The sequence below is a fragment of the Ictidomys tridecemlineatus genome, chromosome 6 (genome assembly GCF_052094955.1).
Source record: "Ictidomys tridecemlineatus isolate mIctTri1 chromosome 6, mIctTri1.hap1, whole genome shotgun sequence".
Taxonomy (NCBI): domain Eukaryota; kingdom Metazoa; phylum Chordata; class Mammalia; order Rodentia; family Sciuridae; genus Ictidomys; species Ictidomys tridecemlineatus.
In genome coordinates this window covers 83,235,644-83,258,445 of record NC_135482.1, presented here as the reverse complement: position 1 = coordinate 83,258,445, position 22,802 = coordinate 83,235,644, and the positions used below count along the sequence as shown (strand labels likewise).

The following is a 22,802-nucleotide window of genomic DNA, read 5'->3' as shown; positions in this document are numbered from 1 at the left end:
CACATATGCATGATCTCTTCCAGGGATGGATGAGAACAACTTGCAATTGAGCTTTTATTCTGGTCTAATCACCAGGAATTTGATTGCTACCTGCAATGAGGATCTCAGATTGGCAGTCACAGTGAGAAGGTGACCAAGTGTAGAAAAAGAATGTTCATAATTGACAGGAATTCAGGAAGAGACTGACCTCTATTTCATTTTTATTTAATTGGCCCATGGAAAATTCATGGTTTAATATTAAGGAAAACATATTGAAATGCAAACTAGAACAAGCTTCATGGCAGAAGATTCTTAAATTAGTCCAGGGGAAACAAAAAGGGTCCCAGTGAATACTCAGCCTCTTTGCATCTGTCAAGTACACATTTGTTTTCTTCTTTTTAGCTGTTCTGTTTCAGTTCAACTTGATAGTTTCCCTACTGCTTACAGCATGACTTCTGAAGATGCTTGATCTTGAGTAAAAGGCAAATTTGAGCAGCTTGATCTGAGGTTTAGTAGTGTCTTAAATACTGCGGAGGGCTTTTCTCTGTGAGGCTGACTGACTACTCACAGCTTACTGACTGTAGAACTCACCAAGGGATGCTGGTTTCTTGCTTGACAACTGCACGTTCTGTACTCACAGAGACAAGACATGTGGGCTCCTCTGAAATTGTCCCAAACTGCTTCCAAAGACATACTTGGTCTAATGGTGGCACAGGTAACCATGACCATTGCAAGGGTATAGAGAGCTCAGCCTCTAAAGCCTAAACATGGAAAAAATATTCCTTTTAACTTCCAAACTGAAAACTCCCTTTCAAAATAAACATAATTCTCACACTGGCTGCAAATTATCTAATCAAATCCTTTTTATGGTTTCAGAGGCATTAATTATTGTACAAACTGATAAAAGGTGGCAAGAAAGGAAATGGAAATGATGTGACTTTAAAACAAATATCAGCAGAGAAGAGTTTTTAAAAAAATTGTTTGTCTGTATTCTGTCTCAAATCTTAACTCTGACCCTAATTAGCTGCTAGCAGGTCACTAGGCATCTGTAGATTTGATTCCTCAACTGTAAAATGAAGGGATTAGATGACGTGAATTCTAAGACTCCTTCCAGCTCAACAGGCTCCGATTCTAATTTTTTAGCTCAGGTTGTGCAGTGACAGGGAATTTTATTGACTCCAGTTACTCAGGGATGGAGCATATTGCTTCATGCCTATGTAAAACTGCCCTGAACAGGCATCTGATAACTGGTTCCTCTGTTAGAAGCTGCTTGGATGGGAGTGATCCCCTTGAAATTATGTACTCAGCTCTAAATGATGTTCTTGAGCTCTCATAAAAAATATTGATGCAAAGTAATTTCTTTTTTAGTCAGTTTTGCAGTGTTGTGACCAAAATATCCAACAAAAACAACTTAAAGGAAAAAAAATTATTTTGGCTCACAGTTTCAGAGATTGAGTCTGTGGTCAGCTGACTCCATAGTTCTGGGCCCAAGGTGAGGCAGAACATTATGGAAGAAGGGCATGGTAGAGGGAAGCGACTCAGGACATAGAACTGGAAGCAAAGAGAGAGCTCTGCTCACCAGAGACAAAAGGTAAACCCAAAGGTACCTTTGATCTACCTCCTCCAGCCACACCCTACATGTCTGCAGTTACCCCCCAGTAAATTCATATCTGTGAACTAATCCACTTTAGAGGTTGCAACTCCTGTTATCTAATCATTTCACCTTTGAACCTTCTTGCATTGTCTCACACAGGAGCTTTTAAGGGACACCTCATGCCTAAACCATAAGAGTTCCTCTTCCAAATTACAACTTCATCCCTTTTCCTACTCTAGACAACTAGAAATAGAGTAATTAAAATCATCCTCCTTGACCTTTGCTGCTATTGTGTCTACATTGAGTATTTTCCTACACAGCATTAGGCTTGGGTGTTGACAACACAGGCTTGGAATTTTAGCTTCCATATTTTATTTTATCTTGCCTTTTTTTTTAAACTTATAATTTTTTCCCCTAAAACCTCTTCTCATACCTTTATTTGCTGCTGTATAGCATAGTCAGATAGGATTAAATCCCTTATCTACAAAGATTTCCACAGTGCAATCATTACTGTTCTTTTAATACAAAAGAGAAGAAGGGAGACCAACTATTTCTTTGATTAATTTCTGGATTATGATAGTGTTTTTGTTTTATCCAGTACTTTCCTAAGGAATATCAAGTACTAAAATTTAAAAAAAAAAAAAATCTATGCCCTAAGGAGAAGAAAAAAATATTTTCTTTTCTTGGATTATTCTAAGACAACCCAGGGATGGGTTGATTATTGGCTTCCATATAGCACCTGTAGAATATTGTCCAGTCTTTTTCTTCAGTTTGATATGCTGTCATGATTCTATTAGTGTGTGGAATTTGCAATGTTGAATCCCAAGGACAAGTGACATGAAGCTATGTCTGAGGTTATTGACTCTATTCATTTACTGGTTATAAAGCTATAGTGACTAACAGAGCTCACTAGAAAATAACATTTTTGAACATCAATGCTCAGAAATGAATGTAGGTTAAGCATTCCTAATGTGAAAACCTAAAATCAAAAAGACTTCCAAATCCAAAACTTTTTGAAGGTCAACATGAAAGCCCAATTGATGCTTTCTGATGGCTCAATGTACATAAACCTTTTTTGTGCACAAAATTGTTTTAAAATATTGTATAAAATTACACCACAAGGAAATGAATAAGGTATATAAGAAACATAAGTGAATTTTGTGTTTAAACCTGGGTACTATCCCAAAGATAATTCATTATGATTTGCAACTTTTTTGAAAAATCCAAAACCTAAAACACTTCTGGTCTTAAACACTTCACAGATAACTTGTATTTAAATTGAAAGGAGTGAAGTCATATAATGAAATATAAAATATAGCATGATTATATTTAGTAAACATTATATTCTTAGTACAAATCTATCTTAAAGCCTCACTTAAAATTTTTGAAGGTTTTTTTAGGTCTATTTTGAACTGCAGTTTAGATCATTATTAGATGCTAGAGCAATCTATTTTTGCCATTTCTCATTTCTTCCCATGACACCAATCATTTTTTTTTTTTTAAGAGAGAGAAAGAGAGAGGGAGAGAAAGAGAGAGAGAGAGAGAGAGAATTTTAATATTTATTTTTAGTTCTCGGTGGACACATCTTTGTTTGTATGTGGTGCTGAGGATCGAACCCGGGCCGCACGCATGCCAGGCCAGCACGCTACCGCTTGAGCCAAAGCTCCAGCCCCCCAATCATTCTAATTTGGAATTTACAGAGTCAAATGTTAGAGCTAGATTCGATATTTGAGACATTTCTGTAAGCCATTGTTATAAGAATGTACCCCACCTGGAAATGCTGTCCTCTTGAAATAAATACACAGGCTTGAGGGGATATACAGGGAGCAGTGGAAAAAGAGAGGAAACTTGGAATAGCCAGCTAAATCTGCCAGTCAATGCTGGAAAGACACCATTATCATACATGGTTCCATCTTAGAGACATGCAGAAAGGCAAAGGGACTTGTGCAGGGTCACAAAGCTAATTTGTGTCATGTTCCTAAGATGGTGCCTTGCCTGCTAGGAATGTCCTTTAAAATGTAGTGATCTGAGTCATAGTCTTCTTTTTCCCACTTTCATTGGAAATTGACTTGGAAACTTACTAACCATTCAAAAATAAAGTAGGAAGTTAACCTGCTTTGCTAGGTGAACATGCAGAAGCACTGACAGTGCACACTCAATTTGCAATTCCACCCTTATTTTTTCATCTCCACCCAAGCCAATTCTATTCTTGTTTTTTTTTTTTTAGTTGTTGATGGACTTTTGTTTCATTTATTTATTTATAGGTGGTGCTGACCATCGAACTCAAGTGTCTCACACATGCTAGGCAAGTGCTCTTCCACTGAGCTACAACCCCAGCCAGCCAGTTCTATTCCTTATTCTCTATTATCTTTGATTCTTGTCTCACTTTTTAAATTTTTTTGTTAGATGTTGATGGACCCTTATTTTACTCATTTATTTATATGTGGTGCTGAGAACAGAACCCAGTGCCTCTCACATGCTAGGGAAGCACTCTACCACTACCCAGACCTTGCCTCACTTTTTAACAACATGGTACAGTGCAGATTTTAAAGCTGGACTTCCTGGGTTTGAATCCTAGCTTTTACTATCAAATGATGGAATCCTGAGGCAAATTAGTTATCCTCTCTATGCCTTGGCCTCCTAATCTATAACACAGGTATAATATGATTTATCTCATAAGGTTGAGAGGATTTAAAAAGTTAATATATGAGCAATTAGAACAATGTCTAGCACAGAGTATAGTGAAATAGAAAATTATAATTATTTCCTTTGATAAAAGTACCTTCAGAGAATAATAAATATTATTTAACAATAATACTTACATACCAGGCATTGTGCTTTATGCATATTATTCCAGTTGATATTCACAGTAACTCTTTTTATGCTATTAATATTATCTTTCCTTTCTTCCCTTATTTTTGACAGATAAGAAAATGAAGGGCAAAGAACTTAAACAACTTATCCAAGGTCATCCAGACAGTAAAAAGCAGAGCCATGAGAATTCATTTAAAGTTCTATTTTCTTTCATCAGTTGGCTCCCCTCCCATACAGGTTGGAAGGCTAGGATTGCTAAGAGACTGAGGAGCAACAGGAAGAGAAGAGCCTCTCTTAGAAGGTAGCACAGTAGGGATGATGGCGCCATCAAAGTCCTAACCATCTTCCACTGCACCACATGGTGTCCACACACCTTACAGTACTGTAATGGTGGAAACTACCCTAAAAATCCTGCTTAGCTGAGGGCAGTGTCAGGAAATGTGGTTCTAATTCCAGCCAAAGTGGTAATAATTATAATATCCATATCATAGTTCTTGGTGTCATTTATTTCTACTGTAGCCTTAGTAATGGAAATTTCTCTTCCATTCCCAAAGTAAAATCATAAACACTCACACCACTTTCCTTTCTTCCTTCGAAGCCCATAGTTGCCAGTATCTTTCTACATTTGCCTCACAGCCACCCATTCTCAGTTGTCAAAGTATCTTCATTAGTCTAAAATGGTATCTTTAGCAGAAAGTCTGGGGCTGGTGAAAGGCCTGAGGTTGTAGGGGTAGGGGGAGAAGGAAGTAACTGCAGTTGCCTTGTCCTTGCTCCTGTTCCCCCTCTGGAGCTCTCAGTCTTCTCCTTCACTCTCACAGTGAATATCAGAGCTTTACCCAGCACCTCCCAGGCACATCCCTGAAATGCAGATCAGTCAATTGCATGGCTTCTGTTTTTCACAAAGGCCCACCCTGTTTGACCAAGGTTTAATGGGCTAAATTTAGAAGGGGAAGTATGGCAAGGATTTTTCTTACTTCCCATACTCACCATAGAAAACTATTAGAAAGTGCTAGAGAAGCTGAAGTTGAATATTTGTTAGGTGAAGAGCATTGGAAGAGATGTCTAAATAGAGTGAAGTACAATTGCAGAGGCGGCCAAGAGAGACAAGAATCTTGGGCTGCTGCAAAGGGTATTAGCAGAGTAACAAACAGTGGGGAGACTGGCATGTAGGACTGAGATGTAAACCTTAACCCAAGTGTTCCCTTGTCCCAATCCAGATTCACTATATCTAGCCACTGTTTCCCTAACATCTTTAGTTTCTTTGCTGGGTATCTCGCCTCAGTCCCAGAAGCCAAGACCAGCTATTACTGCTTGGCACAAAAAAATAGGTGGGAAGAAACAAGGTACCAGGCCCCCTGCTAGAAGAGTAGACATGTTCCTTTCCTTCCTAATTTTACTTGTAATATACTTTCCTTTAGAAACAAGACCCTTAGTGTTGTTTGGCCCCTGCAGTACTGTTAGTAGGATATTTCAGTTTTTACAAGATTATTAAAGGTTGATCTGCTGCATAGTGAAGCCAGATTTAAAATTAGGTAGTCAGTGTAGTTAGGTAAATCGGGTCTAATATCGAGTGAAATCTAAAATGGATGCCATGTTGAGAATGAATTCCTGGAAAAGTTGAGCAACTCTCAGAAAGTTAATAAAGTCCAGAAAACAGGCCCCAACAGATTTGAAGATAGCCCATCCCAAAGAAATGTTAATGAACAGCCCCAGCAGATTTGAAGATAGCTCATCCCAAAGAAATGTTAATGAACAGCAAACTTAAAGATGCTGACTCCAAAGTGCCCAGATTACTTCTTTGGCCCACCTGTGTCCCACCCCTCGGGCCTTCCCACCTACATTCCATCACCAAAACTATAAAAAGGGGAACACAACCGCACTTCCACGGATTCCATCTCTTGGGTCCCCTTCTTCCTCCAGGAGAAGTCTTTTCTGCTGTCCTTTAATAAACTTCTAATTTTCCACTCTGACCTTGCCTCAGCGTGCTTCTCTGGTGTTATTCTTCAACATTGGGGAAGCAAGGACTCGTCACAGGTCAACAGCGGTTAACAATAGTACAGTGTTTCCATGTGAAGTAGATACTCTTGGTGTCCTGGCCAGATCCCTTTCTTGAGCTGGTGCACACATCTTAGGCTACCGTGAGTATTGGTTGCTCTCAGAGATCTACCCTCTTTGCCTAGGTATTAATACTAACCTACTGCCCATGAGTGACTGATGAGGGGTACAAAAGGCTGGCCTCCTTGTGACAAGAGGACCAACTGGATGGTGCAATTCCTACTCTAGAGTTTCCCATAGGATCAGGCCAAAACTGGTCTCTAGCAGAGACCATATTCTGACTTAGCTCTATCCCCCCTGTTCCATGATACCTTCCTTAATCAATTTCTCTTGAGAGCATACTCTCAACTAGTCACTTGCAAAAGAGTCCCTATCTCAGGCTCTGCTTCCAGGGAGTATGACCAAGACACATGCTTGATCCATATGTGTATTAGAGGTTCTTACTGTCATAAGAACCACCAAATGCATCTCTGGGGAAACCAAAGGTGAGATGAGAGAGCTTGACAGGACCCTCAATCCAAACTTAGACATACAACCAACTCAACTTACAATATGCTTGGGCCATGCCTCCGTCTGCTGTCTGGCTGACTCACAGATGACATTCTCTCAAATTCAAAATGAAGCTTTATCTACTCATACTCTAAGCTTATTTTTCTCACTATAGAACATGAATTATGATACTTATTAAAAGAATTAGCCATGTGACACTTATTATTAACCAATACATTTGTTACAATTCTTAAAAATGTGACTGGATGACTCTAAATTACTTCAAAATTATTATTATTATTATTATTATTATTATTGACACATTTAAAATAAATTTTTGTGGGTTTTTTGTTTTGTTTTGTTTTTTATTTTACACCCCTGAGTGTAACCTTTGCATCTGAGGATGCTAGGTCCTTGATAAGGAGCTCTAGTCAGTCTAGCAGTATTATAAAACAGATCAGATTTCCGTTTGCAACTAATAAAAATATAATTAAATACATGAAATTAAAGTGGAACATAATTTAATCTCTCTGCTATGATTCAGAAGTTATATCAGGGTCATCATTATGAACCTCAATTATAGTACTGCAGCAGTCTAGGGAGATTGGTGAAAGGCGTTCAGGTTGAAAGATGCTAGACAGACCAGATTTTACTGCATGTATTTGCAAAGATGCAATTTCATAACAGCTGGCATGTCATCCACTATTCTCCTTCAATATTCTTATCCTTATAGGCTCTAGGTATAATTCTCCATCTCAGCTAACTAAATCCATTCTTCCAGCCTACACTATAATAAAAGAATTGAGATTTTTAAAAATTATCCTTTTAAAGGATAACTTTTTTTAAAACTTAAAGAAAGACCCAACCATACTTTAAATATTATTTTTAAACATATTTGATTTATCCCTTTTGGCATAACCTATTGTAGTTTCCATTTATAGCTTATGCTTTACTTTCTTTCCATATGTACTTTATTATACTGATCTGATGATTATTGGAGGGTCTTTTAAGAGCTTATTTATTATTTGTTAACTACAATTTAATTTCTAAAAAGACACTATCATTAAAATAAAAAAGTTCTATACATCTGAGAACTGTTAGTTTGTTTCTAAAAAAAATCCCTCGTATTAGCCAAATACATCACAATATTTATAGATCATAACAGTGTTTCAATACAAGAACAAGAATTTCATTAGGAATGGGAAAGAATACCATATTTACTTGTTTAATACATACACAGACAAGGGGAGGAAATATGATCTTTTTTTTTTTTTTTTAAACTTACCAGTAAAAGTGGCTAAATGAAGGCTTAGTAATTCAGGCCAGATCTCTCACTAACCCAATATGAACAAAGTGAAAAGGTGATTAAACATTAGAATGTATAGAAATAAAGAGGAGAAGATATATATTATTTTTTTCTCAAAATTGGAAAAATCATAAGGCAAATAGATATAAAAAATTAGAGTTTCCTTAATTAATACTTCTTCAAATGCTTCCTGCCATAGACCTGAAGAGTTCCCATCATTTCCTATGCTTAATATCACATCATTCTTCTCTAATCAAAACAAAAAAAACAAAAAAAGACCATTATCTGTCTGTTCATATACCAACTTTACAACAACAAAAATGACCTGAAATATCAGATCTGAAATTCCTTCTTTCCAAGCTATTTGAGTCATCTTTTTTGCTGCTCTAACCAAAAGACTCAACAAGAACAGAAGGAAAAGTTCATTTGGGGGCTCACAGTTTCAGTGGTCTCAGTCTATAGATGGCCAGCTCCATTCCTTGAGGAGAGGCAGAATATCATAGCAGAAGAGTGTGGCAGAGGAAAGCAGCTAGAACACCCTGACAGGAAGCAGAAAGACTCCACTTGCCAGATACAAAATATAAACCCCAAAGGCACACATCCCTAATGCTTCCTCCAGCCACAGCCTACCATCCTCAGTTACCACTCAGTTAATCCCTATCAGGGGATTAAGTCACTGATTGGGTTAAGGTTCTCACAACCCTATCATGTAACCTCTCAATGTTCTTGCATTGTCTCACACATGAACTTTTGAGGGACATCTAATATCTAAATCATAACACAAACCAAGTGAATAGCTACTCATCATTTAAGCCATCTTTTCTATAATCCCTTTCCAATCTCCTTTTCCCTCAAGCAAAATTCATCATTTCCTTAAATGTACACCCCCCAAAGTTTATATACACCCTTTTATACCTCTAATGTCACCATAATTATTTTTTGTATTAGTTGGCAACTGTGTTTTGCTCTAATTAAGAGATCTACTATTTTTCTCTCATGTAAAAGAAATTTTACAGGTTGTTTTGGTGTTATGAGGAAAGCTCTTTTCATCCTCCTGCTATCTTCTCTATTCTACAAGACTGTTGCTAAAGTTCCAGTTATCTCATCCATGTTCCAGGCAGCAATAGGGCTTGAGTTAGTTTGAGGTAGCCTTGGCATTACCCTACCACCAACACACAGAGAGTTGTTTTTCTGGGAGTCCCTACATGACATTGGCTTATACTTAATTACCTCCATCTTCAAGGAAAGTTATACAGTGAAGTTTTTCAGCTGGACACAAACCAGATTTCTGTTACTAATAAAGAAAAAATAAAGGAGAGAAAAAGAATAGACTAGATAGGATTGCTTGCCTTATTTTCCTTTTCTTAGCATGTTTCCTTAGATGAACTGTGAGCTCAGTGAAGGTCCAGATTATGTTCTGTATATTATTGTAATACCAGTACCTTAGTTTATTTTTTTAAATGTTATTAATTGAAAAAAAGGATGGAAATCTTCATTGGTTATATGTTAGAAGGAGGAAAAGCAAAGAAAGTTGTAAGGTGAAATAAGTAGCATTAGTTTATTAAATTTGCATTGTTATTCACTCATTAATTATTATTTCAACTAGTACCAGTTAAGCTTTGCACTGTACTAGGCCCCGAGTCAGGCATGGGGTATTCAGTGGATGAGTGTAACATACATGCTCCATGGCTTTAACCAGGATATAGGGCTGAGGTTGGAGATGACAATAAGTAAAACATCAATTTCAGGAAATGTGGTGAGAGACCTGAATGACCATTTAAGAGGTCAGGGAATTGTACATTTATTATAGGTGAAACACAGAGTGGGAGAAGAAGAGAGGGAGAGAAAGACAGGCAGAGACAGATAATAAAGAATCATAATTTATTACTTCTTATACTATAGACCCACTTGTCAAGTCAAAATTTTAATTTTGATGGTCCCCCTGGACTTCCTCATGAAGGGAGTGTCCAATACTTTGCCCTTGGTGGATTCTGACCTACTGATTATTCTCTGTCTGGGTATAAGCATCTTGGCTAGTCTAGAATGGGAGTCATAAATGTGTCCCATAGACCTTACTAAGCCTGGAATCACTGGCTTCCCAGAAGCCTATCTTACAGGTTACTGTTCCCTGGTAGGCCAGTCTACCAACATATGTCTCAAACTTGGCAAAATGACTCCCTGGACATTACAAAAGAGTTGCCAGTGATTTGCATAGAGATTTAGCCCTATAAACTGCAGAAAGCCTATGAACTAGGCTTTCTTGGTGTATCAACACCTTGGTTTCAATTACATGGGACACGGGATGAATACAGATTTAGCTGAGGTAAAAAGTCACTGCTTCACCAATGTTACAGTCAAACTAGTATAACCCTGGTGAAGATTTGGTAAATAATAAAGTCACCTGTCATCTCTTCCTTTAAGTATTTCAATTCAGTCTCTAACATCTGATCAAAAACACTTCTATACCAATTTCTATTCTCAGGGAAAGAGATGTTCTCCTCACCACAAAATAGAAGTGAGAGAGCACAGAGGAAAGAGACAGGAAGTCTGGGCCTTGACAACAGAGGAAATGGAAGGAGCCACAAGCCAAGGTATGCAGGTGTATCCAAAAACTGGGAAAAGCAAGGGAATGATCTCTCCTCCAACCTCCAGAAGAAACATAATTCATACCTTAATTTTAGACTTCTGACCTTCAGGACTTTAAGACAGTAAATTCTTGTTGTTTGAAGCCACTAAGTTTGTGGCAATTTGTTACAACAGTAATAGGAAATTGCTAAATACTTGCCAGTACATCTCCAGGTGCTTCATCTCGGATTCATTCCCAGTGCACTCTAGCTTAGCCTGTCTCCCTTTATAATGATCTCTTATGAATCCAAATTATCAGGTTGTTTTCTTAAAAATAAAATCTTTATTAACAGTGTTTTCACAGTATGAATACTTACCCATTCTAGTTACATATTTTTTCCAAGAATATAATTAGAATCTGCAAGTAGAGTTATTTACACATCCCATCAAAGAAAGACATTTGGTGTGATCCCAGGAAACCTTAACAGGGACATGATTACAGCTAAAAAATAAATAAAGAAAGAAAACACCTTAAATTATACTATATGCAAAAGAAAGAATGCAACTAAATAGGACTAAGTAGGGAAGAGATTTTTCACTGATGGAGGCAAATTCATGACTTTGGTGACTCTGGCAGCCACCAATAAGGCACACACTCTGCTTCGGAAACAAGGATACCTCATTCAGGTGCCTGAATCTTAGTAAGAGCTTCTCCTAAATAGTGGACATAGTTATTCAATCATAGTAAACTTAATCCTACTAAATGCTGGTCAAATGGGAGTTGATTGTCACCAGTCAGTCAACTTGTTCACCTCTGGATGTATGATAAAACTGAAGTGGGGATCCTTCCTGGTAACCAAGAAAAAAACAGATTAAGGTCTAGCTACTCTGTAAAATCTTACATCCTAATAGTCACAATTCTGCCTGCTATCACTCATCCATGTTTCAAGACTTCCACAAAAGAGTGATGACTTTTAAAGCAAGAGAAGTTCTAAGATGAAGAGATAACATTGGCAAATGGCACCAAGAGCAGAATAAGATGAGCATAAAGTTTTTCCATTAGTTGACAATCAGACAGTGGCTGATACTGTTTGTAGAGTGAAGGCTGACAAGGCTACTAAAGGACATATTTTACCTTAAGGCTAAACAACTAGTAGAGTTAAGGAAGGATCCATGCCCTATAGATTCACCTTAAGTCATATTCCCTCAGGTTTTGATCTGGAATGATGGAGAGTTTTTCTCCTCCACAAATCTACCAAATGTTTGTTGACTTGCCAAATTTTAGTCTCACCAGAGCTCCCTCCTCAACCCACCTGCAAGGCAGAGGAACTAAAAAACAAAAAGGAGCTCTTGAGTAACAAAAGGTCAAAAACCAAGAAACAAAGGGTCAAAACAATCAGGTCCTGAATCACAACAATCACAAGTTGTGCTTCAAATTTAATATCCTTGTTTTGACGATAAAAAGCTGGTGTCTGAAATTAAAGGAGGCATTTTATAAATGGAGCATTTTCTTGCATCTCTTCCATTATCTGCCCCCATCTCCTTTCATATTAATAGCTGTTGCAGAGTTATGGGGATGTGTGAGCAAAGACTTCATTTTTGTCCAATGGCTAGCGTTACTCCATGACATTAAATTTAAAAAGGTGAAGAGTGAAAACAGAAAACAACATATATGTCTGCACTGCACTTCCAAAAGTAGCGATTTCCTTCCCTGATTATCGGCTATTTATAAAGGCATGTGTGCAGTGGCGCGGGGGGGGGGGGCATTTTCTGAATCGGTGCCTAGCCTTTCTAAACTTTTGTTACTCATAAGTGATTCATTCGCTTGTTTTTTCGTTCCCTGCCTCAGTCACTGCCTGCTGCAAAGGGGGACGCTGAATCACAGCTACTCCAGATGAAAAGCCCCCCCGCCCCACTCCCCGTGTGCGGAAAAGGCCTCCTACTTTCCCGGGTCACCCTAGAGGGCAGTTTTACAAGTCTCAGCCCTGGGCTATGGAAGATTTTGCTCCTACAAGCGTCACCGAGACGCTGGTCACCTCAAGGCGTCTGGCTTTCGGGTCCGCAGGCCTCTGCGCGCGGCGGGCCGCACAGCGGCGGGGAACGCGCGAGGGGCCGTTGGAGTCTGGCCCGGGTGTGCCCGAGGGCCGCGCCGCGCTCCCCCGCCGCCCGAAAGCTCCCACAATGCAGCGCTGGCGTCCCAGTTCCGTTACACAGTCTCGCCCGGCGCAGGCGGGCGGCCGAGGCGCGGGCGGGGGAGCCGGGCGGCCGCGGCTGTAACCCGAGCGCCCGGCCGAGGGGGGCGCCCCCGCGCCGCTCCTCTCGCGCGCTCAGCCCGCGACCCGGCGAAGGGGCGGAGCCGCCCGGCCACCCGGCCCGGCCCGGCCCGGCCCCCGGCCCGGCCCCCAGCCCAGAGGCACCAGCCGCGGGAGCGAGCCGGCCGCCGACTCGGCCGCCTGCACTCGTCCGGCGCCCAGCGCAGCGTCCGCCGCGCTGTTCCTCGTCGAGCCTCGCCCGCACACCCGCAGCGCGGCGGCAGCGGCGGAGCTGGGGACGGCTGCTGCCTGCGCGCTCGCGCACCCGGCACCCCTGCGGGTGGCGTCCACACTCACCTAGCCGGCCGCGGAGGTGCACGGAGAGGGCGCGCCGCGGGGCCGGGGCCTCCCGCCGCTGCGGGACGCGTGCCGGGGGAACGCCGGGCTGGGCGGCGCGGGGACTGGCACTGGGCAGCCGCCGGGCTCCGGGCGCCGCCGTGTCCCCAGCGCCGCCGAGTCCCCAGCCGCCGGCCGGCCTGCGGGAGCGGCGCAGTTGCGAAACTGAGTAAGTATTAACTTTACTTGGAGGCGGCGATTTCTGAGCAGGAGCCTGGGACCCTCCCTCTGCTCCTGGAGCCTCGGGGCTGCCCCCTCCCCGCCCCCTCTCCACTCTGCCCGCACGGTGGGTCCCGTCGTCCGCCCGCCCCCACCCCGTCCCGCCGCGGGCTCCCCACCTCCTCTTGGTTCACCTTTTCCCCGGTGTGTCACCCTTTGCGCCTTCTCTCCGAGGCACACACGCGCCTCGGACCAAAAAGTACGGGCTTGTTCGTGGCTTTTCTGCTTCCTCCCAGTGTCCTTGGCAAGGGAGTTTAGAGGCCACTTTTGTTGGGAAGGGAAATGTATGTCTGGCTTTTTAATATATTTTTTTTCTCCAGATGGAAATCGGATGCTCGCCCGGCCGGGTGGCGGATGGGTGAACGCTTCTTTTCTTCTCCGAAAAAGAAGTGATTGGTTTATAGGTTTTAAATTTTTGTTTGAACGATGACCGTCGTGCGTCTCCTTTCCCCCCTGTCGCCAAGCCTCCTGGGGAGTCTAGAAGAGGGGACTTTCAAAGTAATTCCATTCTGCAAACTAGAAACTTTGAGAGGGCAAATCGCAGAAAGCCTGGTATGCGTCAACTTTAAGGAACGTGAGCTTTGAATGCGAGTCCTTGTACCGCAAGGGTTTTATAAGACGAAACCTGGGTTCTTAATGAGTGTTGCGTTGCTGTTTTAGCATCATAGAGCCGCCTGGTGTTGCTGAACCACTACTTTCCCACACACAAATGGAATCTTGAGCAGCACAATCTTAGGATATAATTGCAGGTCAACATTGCCCCTGATCTTTAGGGATTTAGAAGGGAAATAGATTCAGGGCACGTATCCTAGCTGATTTAAACCTGTCAGGCTAGTCCTGTCAATACAGCAAATCATTGCATTTTTAAAAATTTCTCCAGCCTGGTGACAGCAGGGACGAACGTTTATAGATTTTCCAGTAGATTGTGGCTCAGCAATTCTTCATTAGATCTGTCTTTAAATATGTATAGATCTCAGCTCTTCAGACTCTTTTTTTTTCTGATTCACGTAGTTTTCTTTATTAAAAAAAAAAAAATCTTTCATCTGGTAGTTGCCAGGAGTTGCGATCATGTTACCAAGGAGCAGAAAATGGGAAGCTCTCTTAATGGGCTTTCAACATCCTGCCCTTAGCCTGGATGAGGCAGCAGTGAATGCCAGCCAGCTCTCTGCAGGAAGAGGTGCAGGGCGGGTGGATGCAAGAATCAGGATGCAGGACACAGCACTATCAGTGTGGGAAGTGGTTTGTGTGAGTTCTTTTAGTGGTCATACTAATGGTACTTTTAATGTTATTTATTTCCACGGGAATCTTTCCCCAAACCATCAAAATTACACCTGAGTGTACCTTACTTTAAAAACACTGAACATAATTTGATGATTATTTTATTGAAGGATTAAATGGAACAAAATATAATTTGTTATGTAGGTGATTGTATCTTTCAAAAATCTCCCCCTCTCAAAAATTTTCCCTCCTTTTGAGAGTGATGGCGCTTTCCATAATTGACACAATTGGCAGTAATGCATTGAATTATTTGTAGGTTCATTGATTAAGCCTTATTTCTGGGCTTCAGTAGCTCTGGGGACATTAGGAGCCCCTAGAGGGAGCAAATCATGGGATTGTGCAGATAGGAAAGGCATTTCAGTTTGTAGAAGTGTCAGTGTGCAGCAGGGAAAAACAGTTAGAAAGAGAAGAGGATGTTTAAATCATTTTTATGGTGTATGTCCTGAGTTTGGTTGTGATATATGCAAACTGCAGATTTAAAATCATACATGATTATATTATTTACTTTTGCCTTTTATTTATTTTATTTTTATTTTTTTTAATTGTGACTTTTTAATCTGAGTCTTTAGTACTTGGCTTTTGCAGCCTTCTCTTTCTGGTAGCTTGTATCAATTTTTGATATGAATGTCTTGCAGTTTGAGAAATGATTGGTTTTTCAAGGTTACTTACTCATTTCTTAATCTGTCTTATATTAATGTATATAATGACTTGAGAGTAAACCTCTTGCTTGCTTCTGGATTATTGTTGCTCTTTTTATTATGATTAATTCCTGGTATAATGGTTTTGCCAATTTTTATAAAATGTTAAGGTCTTAGATGTCTTGCTAGTGTTCAAACATTGCAAAATTTTTATAAGTGGAATGGGGATGGGATTTGAATAAGAAAACATTGGGCATCACAAATCTGACATTTTGAAGTAAAAAAGTAATGTATCAACTATTTATTCTCATTTGGTATTTGTCAGTTTGAAAGATAAAAATATAGTTTCCAAGTATTCTATATAGTGAAAATAATGTTTACCCTCCAACCAGACAGACAGACTGGGGTGGCAGGTATGAATTTTTCACTTCCAAGATAAATAGTCTTGGTCCAGCTATTCAACCTCTGTGATCTACAATTTGCTGTCTGTAAAATGGGGATGCTACTTCTATAAGGAATGTTACAATGAGCCGAACACCTAATACAGTGCCTGACTTGTATTAGCCAATAAATAAATGGCTGCATTTCAGATTTCTCCAGAGCTGACCTCATGACTTCCAGACTTCTCTATTTTTCATCTCTTCTTTTTTTTCTGTTTATCAACCACTCCAAACCAGTTTGCCACAAAATCCTGTCCATTTTTTCTGGGAAATCTATTTCAGATCTATCTGATTTTCATCCTTTAACATGCTACCATCTTAGTTCAAGCCATTGTTACCTCTTCCAGATTCGGTAGCCTCCTGCCACACTGTATACCGTTTCTTTCCAGTTTGTTTTCTCAACAGCAACCTGAAGAAAAAGAGTCATTTGTTTTTAAGGCTCCCAGGTAACACATTTATTCTTTTTTAAAATATTTTTTTAGTTATAAATGGACACAATACCTTTATTTTATTTATTTATTTTTATGTGGTGCTAAGGATCGAATCCAGTGCCTCATATGTGCTAGGCAAGTATTCTACCACTGAGCTACAATCCCAACCCAGCACATTTATTCTTGAGGTAAGATACAGAATCCTTAACATGCCTTCAAGGCCCTGTATAATTTGGTCTCTGCCCCCTCACCTACATCTCTTGCCAGCATCTTGGCCGTTTCTTAGCAGACTTGCCTCAGGACTATTGCTCCTGTGCCAGGTCTCTCTCTCTTAGGGCCATCACCTTTAGTAATTTCTCATTTTTGTGTGCTAGCTAAAATATCCTTTCTCTATATTTTCTCTAAGAAGGCCAACCTTATCATTATGTAAATTAGATTTCCTTAATTTTCTCCCTTGCAGTATATTCATCTTTTCCTTCTTAATATTTACCATATTTTAGAATTACATATTGTTTTATTGCTTAACTTCCCTCTCTTGCTCATAAGGGCAGTGATAATGCCTAGTTTATTCCTTTATATATTAGGTGCTCAATAAATATTTGTTGATATAATGAATAAGATAGTAATATCAGTTTTGTATTTGTATCTCCATTGCCTTATTTATCATTGTTAAGTTTGCTTTCTGGAAAGTGACATAAAAGCCAGTCCAACTCTGCCCTATGTTTCTTCTTTGCTGGTTATATGAATTATATTTAAGAGCCTTCACAGATATCAGGTAAAATTAATGCATTTGGACTCTGTAGAAAATTCATATTAGTAATAAATTGAGACACCTTTTAATTAGTGTTACCCTTGTGATTTTCTGTTGTAGCTAATCCTTTTGTAAGTACATCATTAAAATAATTATGCATTTCTCATCGTTATAGGATTAGTGAAAGGAAAAAAAAATGTCTTATGCCATACTATTTTATACCATATCCCATGATAACACACCAGTCAGCTGCTATCCACTGCTCAGTGGCAGATTCAAAGGAAGGTAGGGAAACTCCAGGAGAAAAATGAGAGGTGGAGTTCTAAGGATGTTAGGTACTGTTCAGGTGTTGATGTCACTAGACATTTCTTTGACCAGTTAGGGAAAGAAATAGTTGTTTAAAACTGGGAGCCACCTAGAGGTGGGGAAGTTGCTTTTTTTTTCTCTCCTCACTAAAGCATTCCTGTTTTAGCCAAAGAAGTTCTAAAGCTTTCAGTATTTTTGTTTTGTAGTTGCTCTTTACAAAATATTAGTTTGATGTAAGTCTTATTATTGATTATGTAATCTCTACTTCTTACATAATCATGTGCATTCTCTCATGGCTTATTTCTTGGGATTATAGTTTTCTTTCAGTTATCACCTTGTAATTCTAATTCTAGCTTTGTATTTTGTCGATTACTTAGTATACCCAGGACCTTAGAGTTGATTCTGTTGTCTTTAGAACTTATTCCTCAGCCCTCAACCATTAGATTTCCAAATTGATACCTCTTGGTGGTATATAGGCTTTCATCAGCTAGGGTGTTCTTGGATTGGAGAGCAGGGAGGGTTAGGGCTGTGTTTTTGAGCTCCTGGGATAAGCCAAACCTTCTGCTGGGTGCTCTTCCAAAAGAGAAGTGCACAGTTTACACATTCAATCATAAAGAGGAAGCTTATGCTTTCATACATTTCCTTCACTCAAGGAAATTCTTCTTCTTGTTCCATCATTTCACATTCCTTTTTTGCTGGTCAGGAAGATAGACATATGCCTCCTTTAACCAGACCCTTTGCCTTATGTTGGTTTTTGTTTAGACTCAGTTCTACCGTGTAATAAAGACATCAGGAGTGTGGCTGGAGAAGGGCAAATCACATGATTTGCTCTGTGCAGGGCTTTTGTGCCCCCAGGACATTTCATCACAAGTAGCCACCATTGTGGAGGAAAGTTAGGATTCAGAACCCTTGTTGTTTTTTGTCCCCTTTACTTATTTCTGTAGTGACCTGGAACAAATTGCCTGTAGCTCCTTAGCACCAATAGTATTTATTACCTATTTAATTCACAGCCTGATGTAGAATTTAAAAAACTTATTTGGGGCATTTTTTAAAAAATATCCTATTCAGATGTAGCACAAAGCTAATTACAGTTAGCTCCAGGACTGTCAAAGTTTTATTCATTAAGAAAAATAGTTTCCTATTCAAGTAGCATACATTTTACTCTTTGTTTTGATAGTAAGTCAGGTATAAATGTAGGTTGTAATAAGAGTGTCATGATTATTTTCCACCAGGTTTTATTCTTATGGGTGATATATTTTGTCATTTCATTAACTGGCATTGGCTTCTGAGTACTATGTCATGTTTATTCTTAATTATAGTAATTTTATTATTGAGAGATCACTTAAGTTATTATGCCAAATATAAGTATATACGTTAAAAACTAGTGTTCTCTTAATGAATAGACATTATTCAGAAAAGTAAGAATTCATTCTTATTTTTGCTTTAAGTTTTTGAATAGATTTTTAATATATAAACTCTGCCAGAAATACCAGTGAGAAATAAACTAGAAATGTTTTATAATGTTTAAGGTAAAATCTATCATTTTTACAAGAGGTTCTCATACCTGATACATTAAATGTCAGAAAACTTTATAGTAGTTTATTTGTATTTATTTTTATTCTTTAATATATAATGACTTCCTATGTATTTCTTTTTCAAAACAGCTTTATTGGGATATAATTAACATGCAATAAACTACACATACTTCACTATATAATTTGCATTGTCTGACTATATAAATGCATGTGAAATCATCACCACAGTCAAGATAATAAACATATCCATCACCCCCTTCAAATTTTCTCATTGCCCTTATCATTTTTTCATTTTCCATCCTTCCCCACCTTTTGAACAACTGTTCTACTTTCTGTCACCATAGTGTAGCTTACCTTTTCTAGACTTTGAGATTGATATAATATGTATTTTGTTTTGGACTGGCTTCATTCACTCAGTAATTATATGGTGATTCATTCATGTTGATATAGCTGTTGTTTATTCCTTTTCATTTCTGAAAATTGTATAAATGTATAGCAGCTATTGATGGACATTTGCATTGTTTCTAATTTTGACAATTACAAATACAGCTGTTATGAATACTTTCATTCAATCTTTGTATTAACCTATATTTTATCTTGGGTAAGCATGTAGGAATGGAATGACTGGATCTGGTGGAAGGTATTTGCTTCATTTTTTAAGAAACAGTCAAATCAACCAGGCGCAGTGGCACACACTTGTAATCCCATTGGCTCAGGAGGCTGAGGCAGGAGGATAACAAGTTCAAAGCCAGCCTCAGCACTTAGAGAAGGTCTGTCTCAAAGATGAAAAGGGATGGGGACATGGCTCGGTGGTTAAGCACCCCTGGATTCAATCCCTGATAAAAACAAAACAAAACAGAAAAACAGCCAAACTGTTTTCAAACTAATAGTACTACTTTATATTCCTAACAGCAGTGTATAAACATTGGTAGTTCCTTTACTTTTCTTGCCCATACATGGTATAATCTTTTAAGTTTTAGTATTGCCGTATTCCCTGTTTTAAATTTGCATTTGTCTAATGACTAGTGATGTTGAACACCTACTAAAGTCTTTTTTGCTTTTTTTCTATCTTCTCTGGTGAAGTGTCCTTTCATTTTTTTTTTTTGCCCATGTTTTTGTTGGGTTGATTGTTTTCTTATGATTGAATTTTAAATACAAGCCATTCATCAAATATGTGATTTACAAAGAGTTTCTCCCTGTTTGTGGTTTGTATTGTCACTCTCTTCATGGTGACTTTTGAAGAGTAGGAGTTTTAATTTTTTTAGTATTTATTTATTTTTTTTAGTTATAGGTGGACACAATATCTCTATTTTATTTTTAGGTGATGCTGAGGATTGAACCAAGTGCTTCACACATAATAAGGGAGCGCTCTACCTCTGAGTCACAACCCCAGCCCCCAGGAGTTGAAATTGGGAATTCCAACTTATGAATTTGTTCCTTTATAGATTGCATGTCTAGTGTGGCATTTAAGAAACCTTTGCCTAACCAGAGATAAAAAAAGATTTTCTCTTAAATTCTAGAATTTTTATAGTTTTTAGTTTAGGTCTTTGATCTATTTTGTGTTAATTTTTATATGAGATCAGTTGTGGATTACAGTTCATTTTTTTCATATGAAAATTTAATCATTCCAACACTGTTATAAAGAGTATTTTTCCTCCACTGAATTGCCCTTACCTATCTCTCTAAAATCAGTTGTCTGTTGCATCCTTTTTCCATTTTATCAATTGACATTCATAGTTGGATAACACTAAGTGAAAAGCATCTAAATCTAATTATTGATAATATGCTTTTGTCATATTTAATGAAATTTTTAGTTTCCTTCCTGTAGCCTTTATAGAAACCTTCCTACTCAAATATTTCTTCTCTCACTTCATTTTCCTTCTTGTTATTTACTTTCTTACAATAATGAAGGGGGATGCCTATGCTCTTTGCCCCTTTAAATAATTTCAAATGCTTGTTATTAATGATAACTACTTCACTATTTTCTCTCTTTAACAATATCCTAGCCTAGATCACCCCTTCATTGTCATTTTTCCAGACTTAACCATCTCTTCCTCTGTTGTACCTTATCAGGAAACACCACAGGGATTGTATTATATTTAAAAGCCTGGCTGTGCCTGGGTAGCTTTGGACTATTTATGAAACATACTGAGCACCAAGTTCATAATTTTTAAGTCCAAACAGGCCTCAGAGCTCTTTGCAAAGGACAGGTTCTAATACAGTCTGTCCAATTTGGTGGTTCTGGAGAGTACCAGGGGTAGAGGACCATTTCTAGTCATTCACAGTGGGAGAAGAGTGTTTGTTTCTTAATGCAGAGACCCTTCTCATCCCCTACACTCTGGAGTTTGTATCTCCAAGGCATTTCCCCATCAGCAGTCCTTTCTCTCTACCAAATTCCAGTCTTGCCTTTTCTTGGTTCCATACTCTTAGCCTAGAAACTGTATACTCAAGTCTCTCTTGAGTCTGCTTTTCTTTCTAGTTGTCTGCATTCTCAGCCAGTTTCTTACAGGAAGTTGTCTGTGTTCATTGCTTTTGTTAGTTCACCCTCCCACCTCCTCTGCAACCAGGAACCATTTCTTAGAAACATTTAGAACCATACACACCAATATCTTGACTGCCACAGTCAATAGCAACTTTGCAGTCCTAGTATATCCAAATTGTTTTACAACATATTGCCACTTTAGGCTCACTTTTCCTCTGGCTTGAAACATTTCTTCCATAGCACCACTCTTTTTTGTTATTTATTTATTTATTTTAGTTGTAGATGGACATGATACCTTTATTTTGTTTGTTTGTTTGTTTGTTTATTTATTTATTGTGGTGCTGAGGGTCGAACGCAGTGCCTCATACATGCTTACCAAGTGCTGTACCACTGAACCACACCCCAGCCCCATAGCAATACTCTTTTTTGTTCATTCTTTCATTCAAAAACTCAACTTCATTCCCTTCCATGCATGACTATGTAGCAGAGTAAAAACATAAAGCTCAAAGCTCTTCTGTCCATGCAGAGCTCATGCTACTAAGGGTGTTAATAAATGAGCAAGTAATTTCTCATTATTTGCATGATGATAAATGGAGAAAAAAATACATATATAGCAGGGAGGGGGAAATGAAAATACTTGGCGAGGGTGGAGGTGTTACTTGATATTGGATAGGCAGAAAGTCCTCACTAATGTGACCACATTTGAGTAGAAACCTTAATGAAGTGAAGGAACCTTCTCTCTAACCCTAACTCCTGAAAGAATACTCCAGAGTGAGGACATCATGAGCTCAAAGGCAGAGGCCTACAGGTGTGTCCACATCACAGCAATTAGAGGACAAGGCTGGAGGACAGCAAGGGGCAATGGCTAGAGATAAGGCAAAGAGGACATGACAGGGACAGGGGCCTATAATAGGGCTTTATTGACTGTGATAAGAATCTTCATTTTTACACAAGAGGACAATTGAGGGTCTTGAACAGAGAAATAAACAAAATAGAAAGCAGTGTGAGGTGGTAGGAAAGAGTCTGGAGTCTGGAATCAACTGGGTTAAAATCCCAGTCCTGTATCACTGTAACCATGGATTAATTCCATAGCTTCTTTGTGTCTTATCAGTAACATGGAAACGGTAATGGTACCATCTCATAGTGTTATTGTGGGAGTTAGTAATATAAAAATGCTATTTATTGTTAACTAAAATGAGTAAAATTGAAAAGGCTTGCACTGCTGCCATAAAGTTACTTGCCTTTGGGAAGTAAGGATAAAAGCAGAAAAAC

At 39.0% G+C, this 22,802-nt stretch overlaps 2 protein-coding genes across 3 annotated transcripts in view; one reads left to right on the top strand and one right to left on the bottom strand.

The window, feature by feature from the left end:
* Lmntd1 (lamin tail domain containing 1) overlaps positions 1–13,541 on the bottom strand; it is a 395,781-nt gene extending 382,240 nt beyond the window's left edge. Inside the window, exon 1 of one of the 2 annotated variants that reach the window (XM_078015053.1) lies at positions 13,412–13,541. The gene's annotated coding sequence lies outside the window, so the exon portion shown is untranslated. The remainder of the gene's footprint in view (positions 1–13,411) is intronic. The other variant, XM_078015055.1, reaches the window with a different exon arrangement.
* Positions 12,682–22,802, top strand: part of Rassf8 (Ras association domain family member 8) — a 135,211-nt gene continuing 125,090 nt past the window's right edge. Inside the window, exon 1 of the mRNA XM_078015059.1 lies at positions 12,682–13,619. Within this exon, the coding sequence (XP_077871185.1) occupies positions 12,697–13,619 (923 nt within the window). The 5' untranslated portion in view covers positions 12,682–12,696. The remainder of the gene's footprint in view (positions 13,620–22,802) is intronic.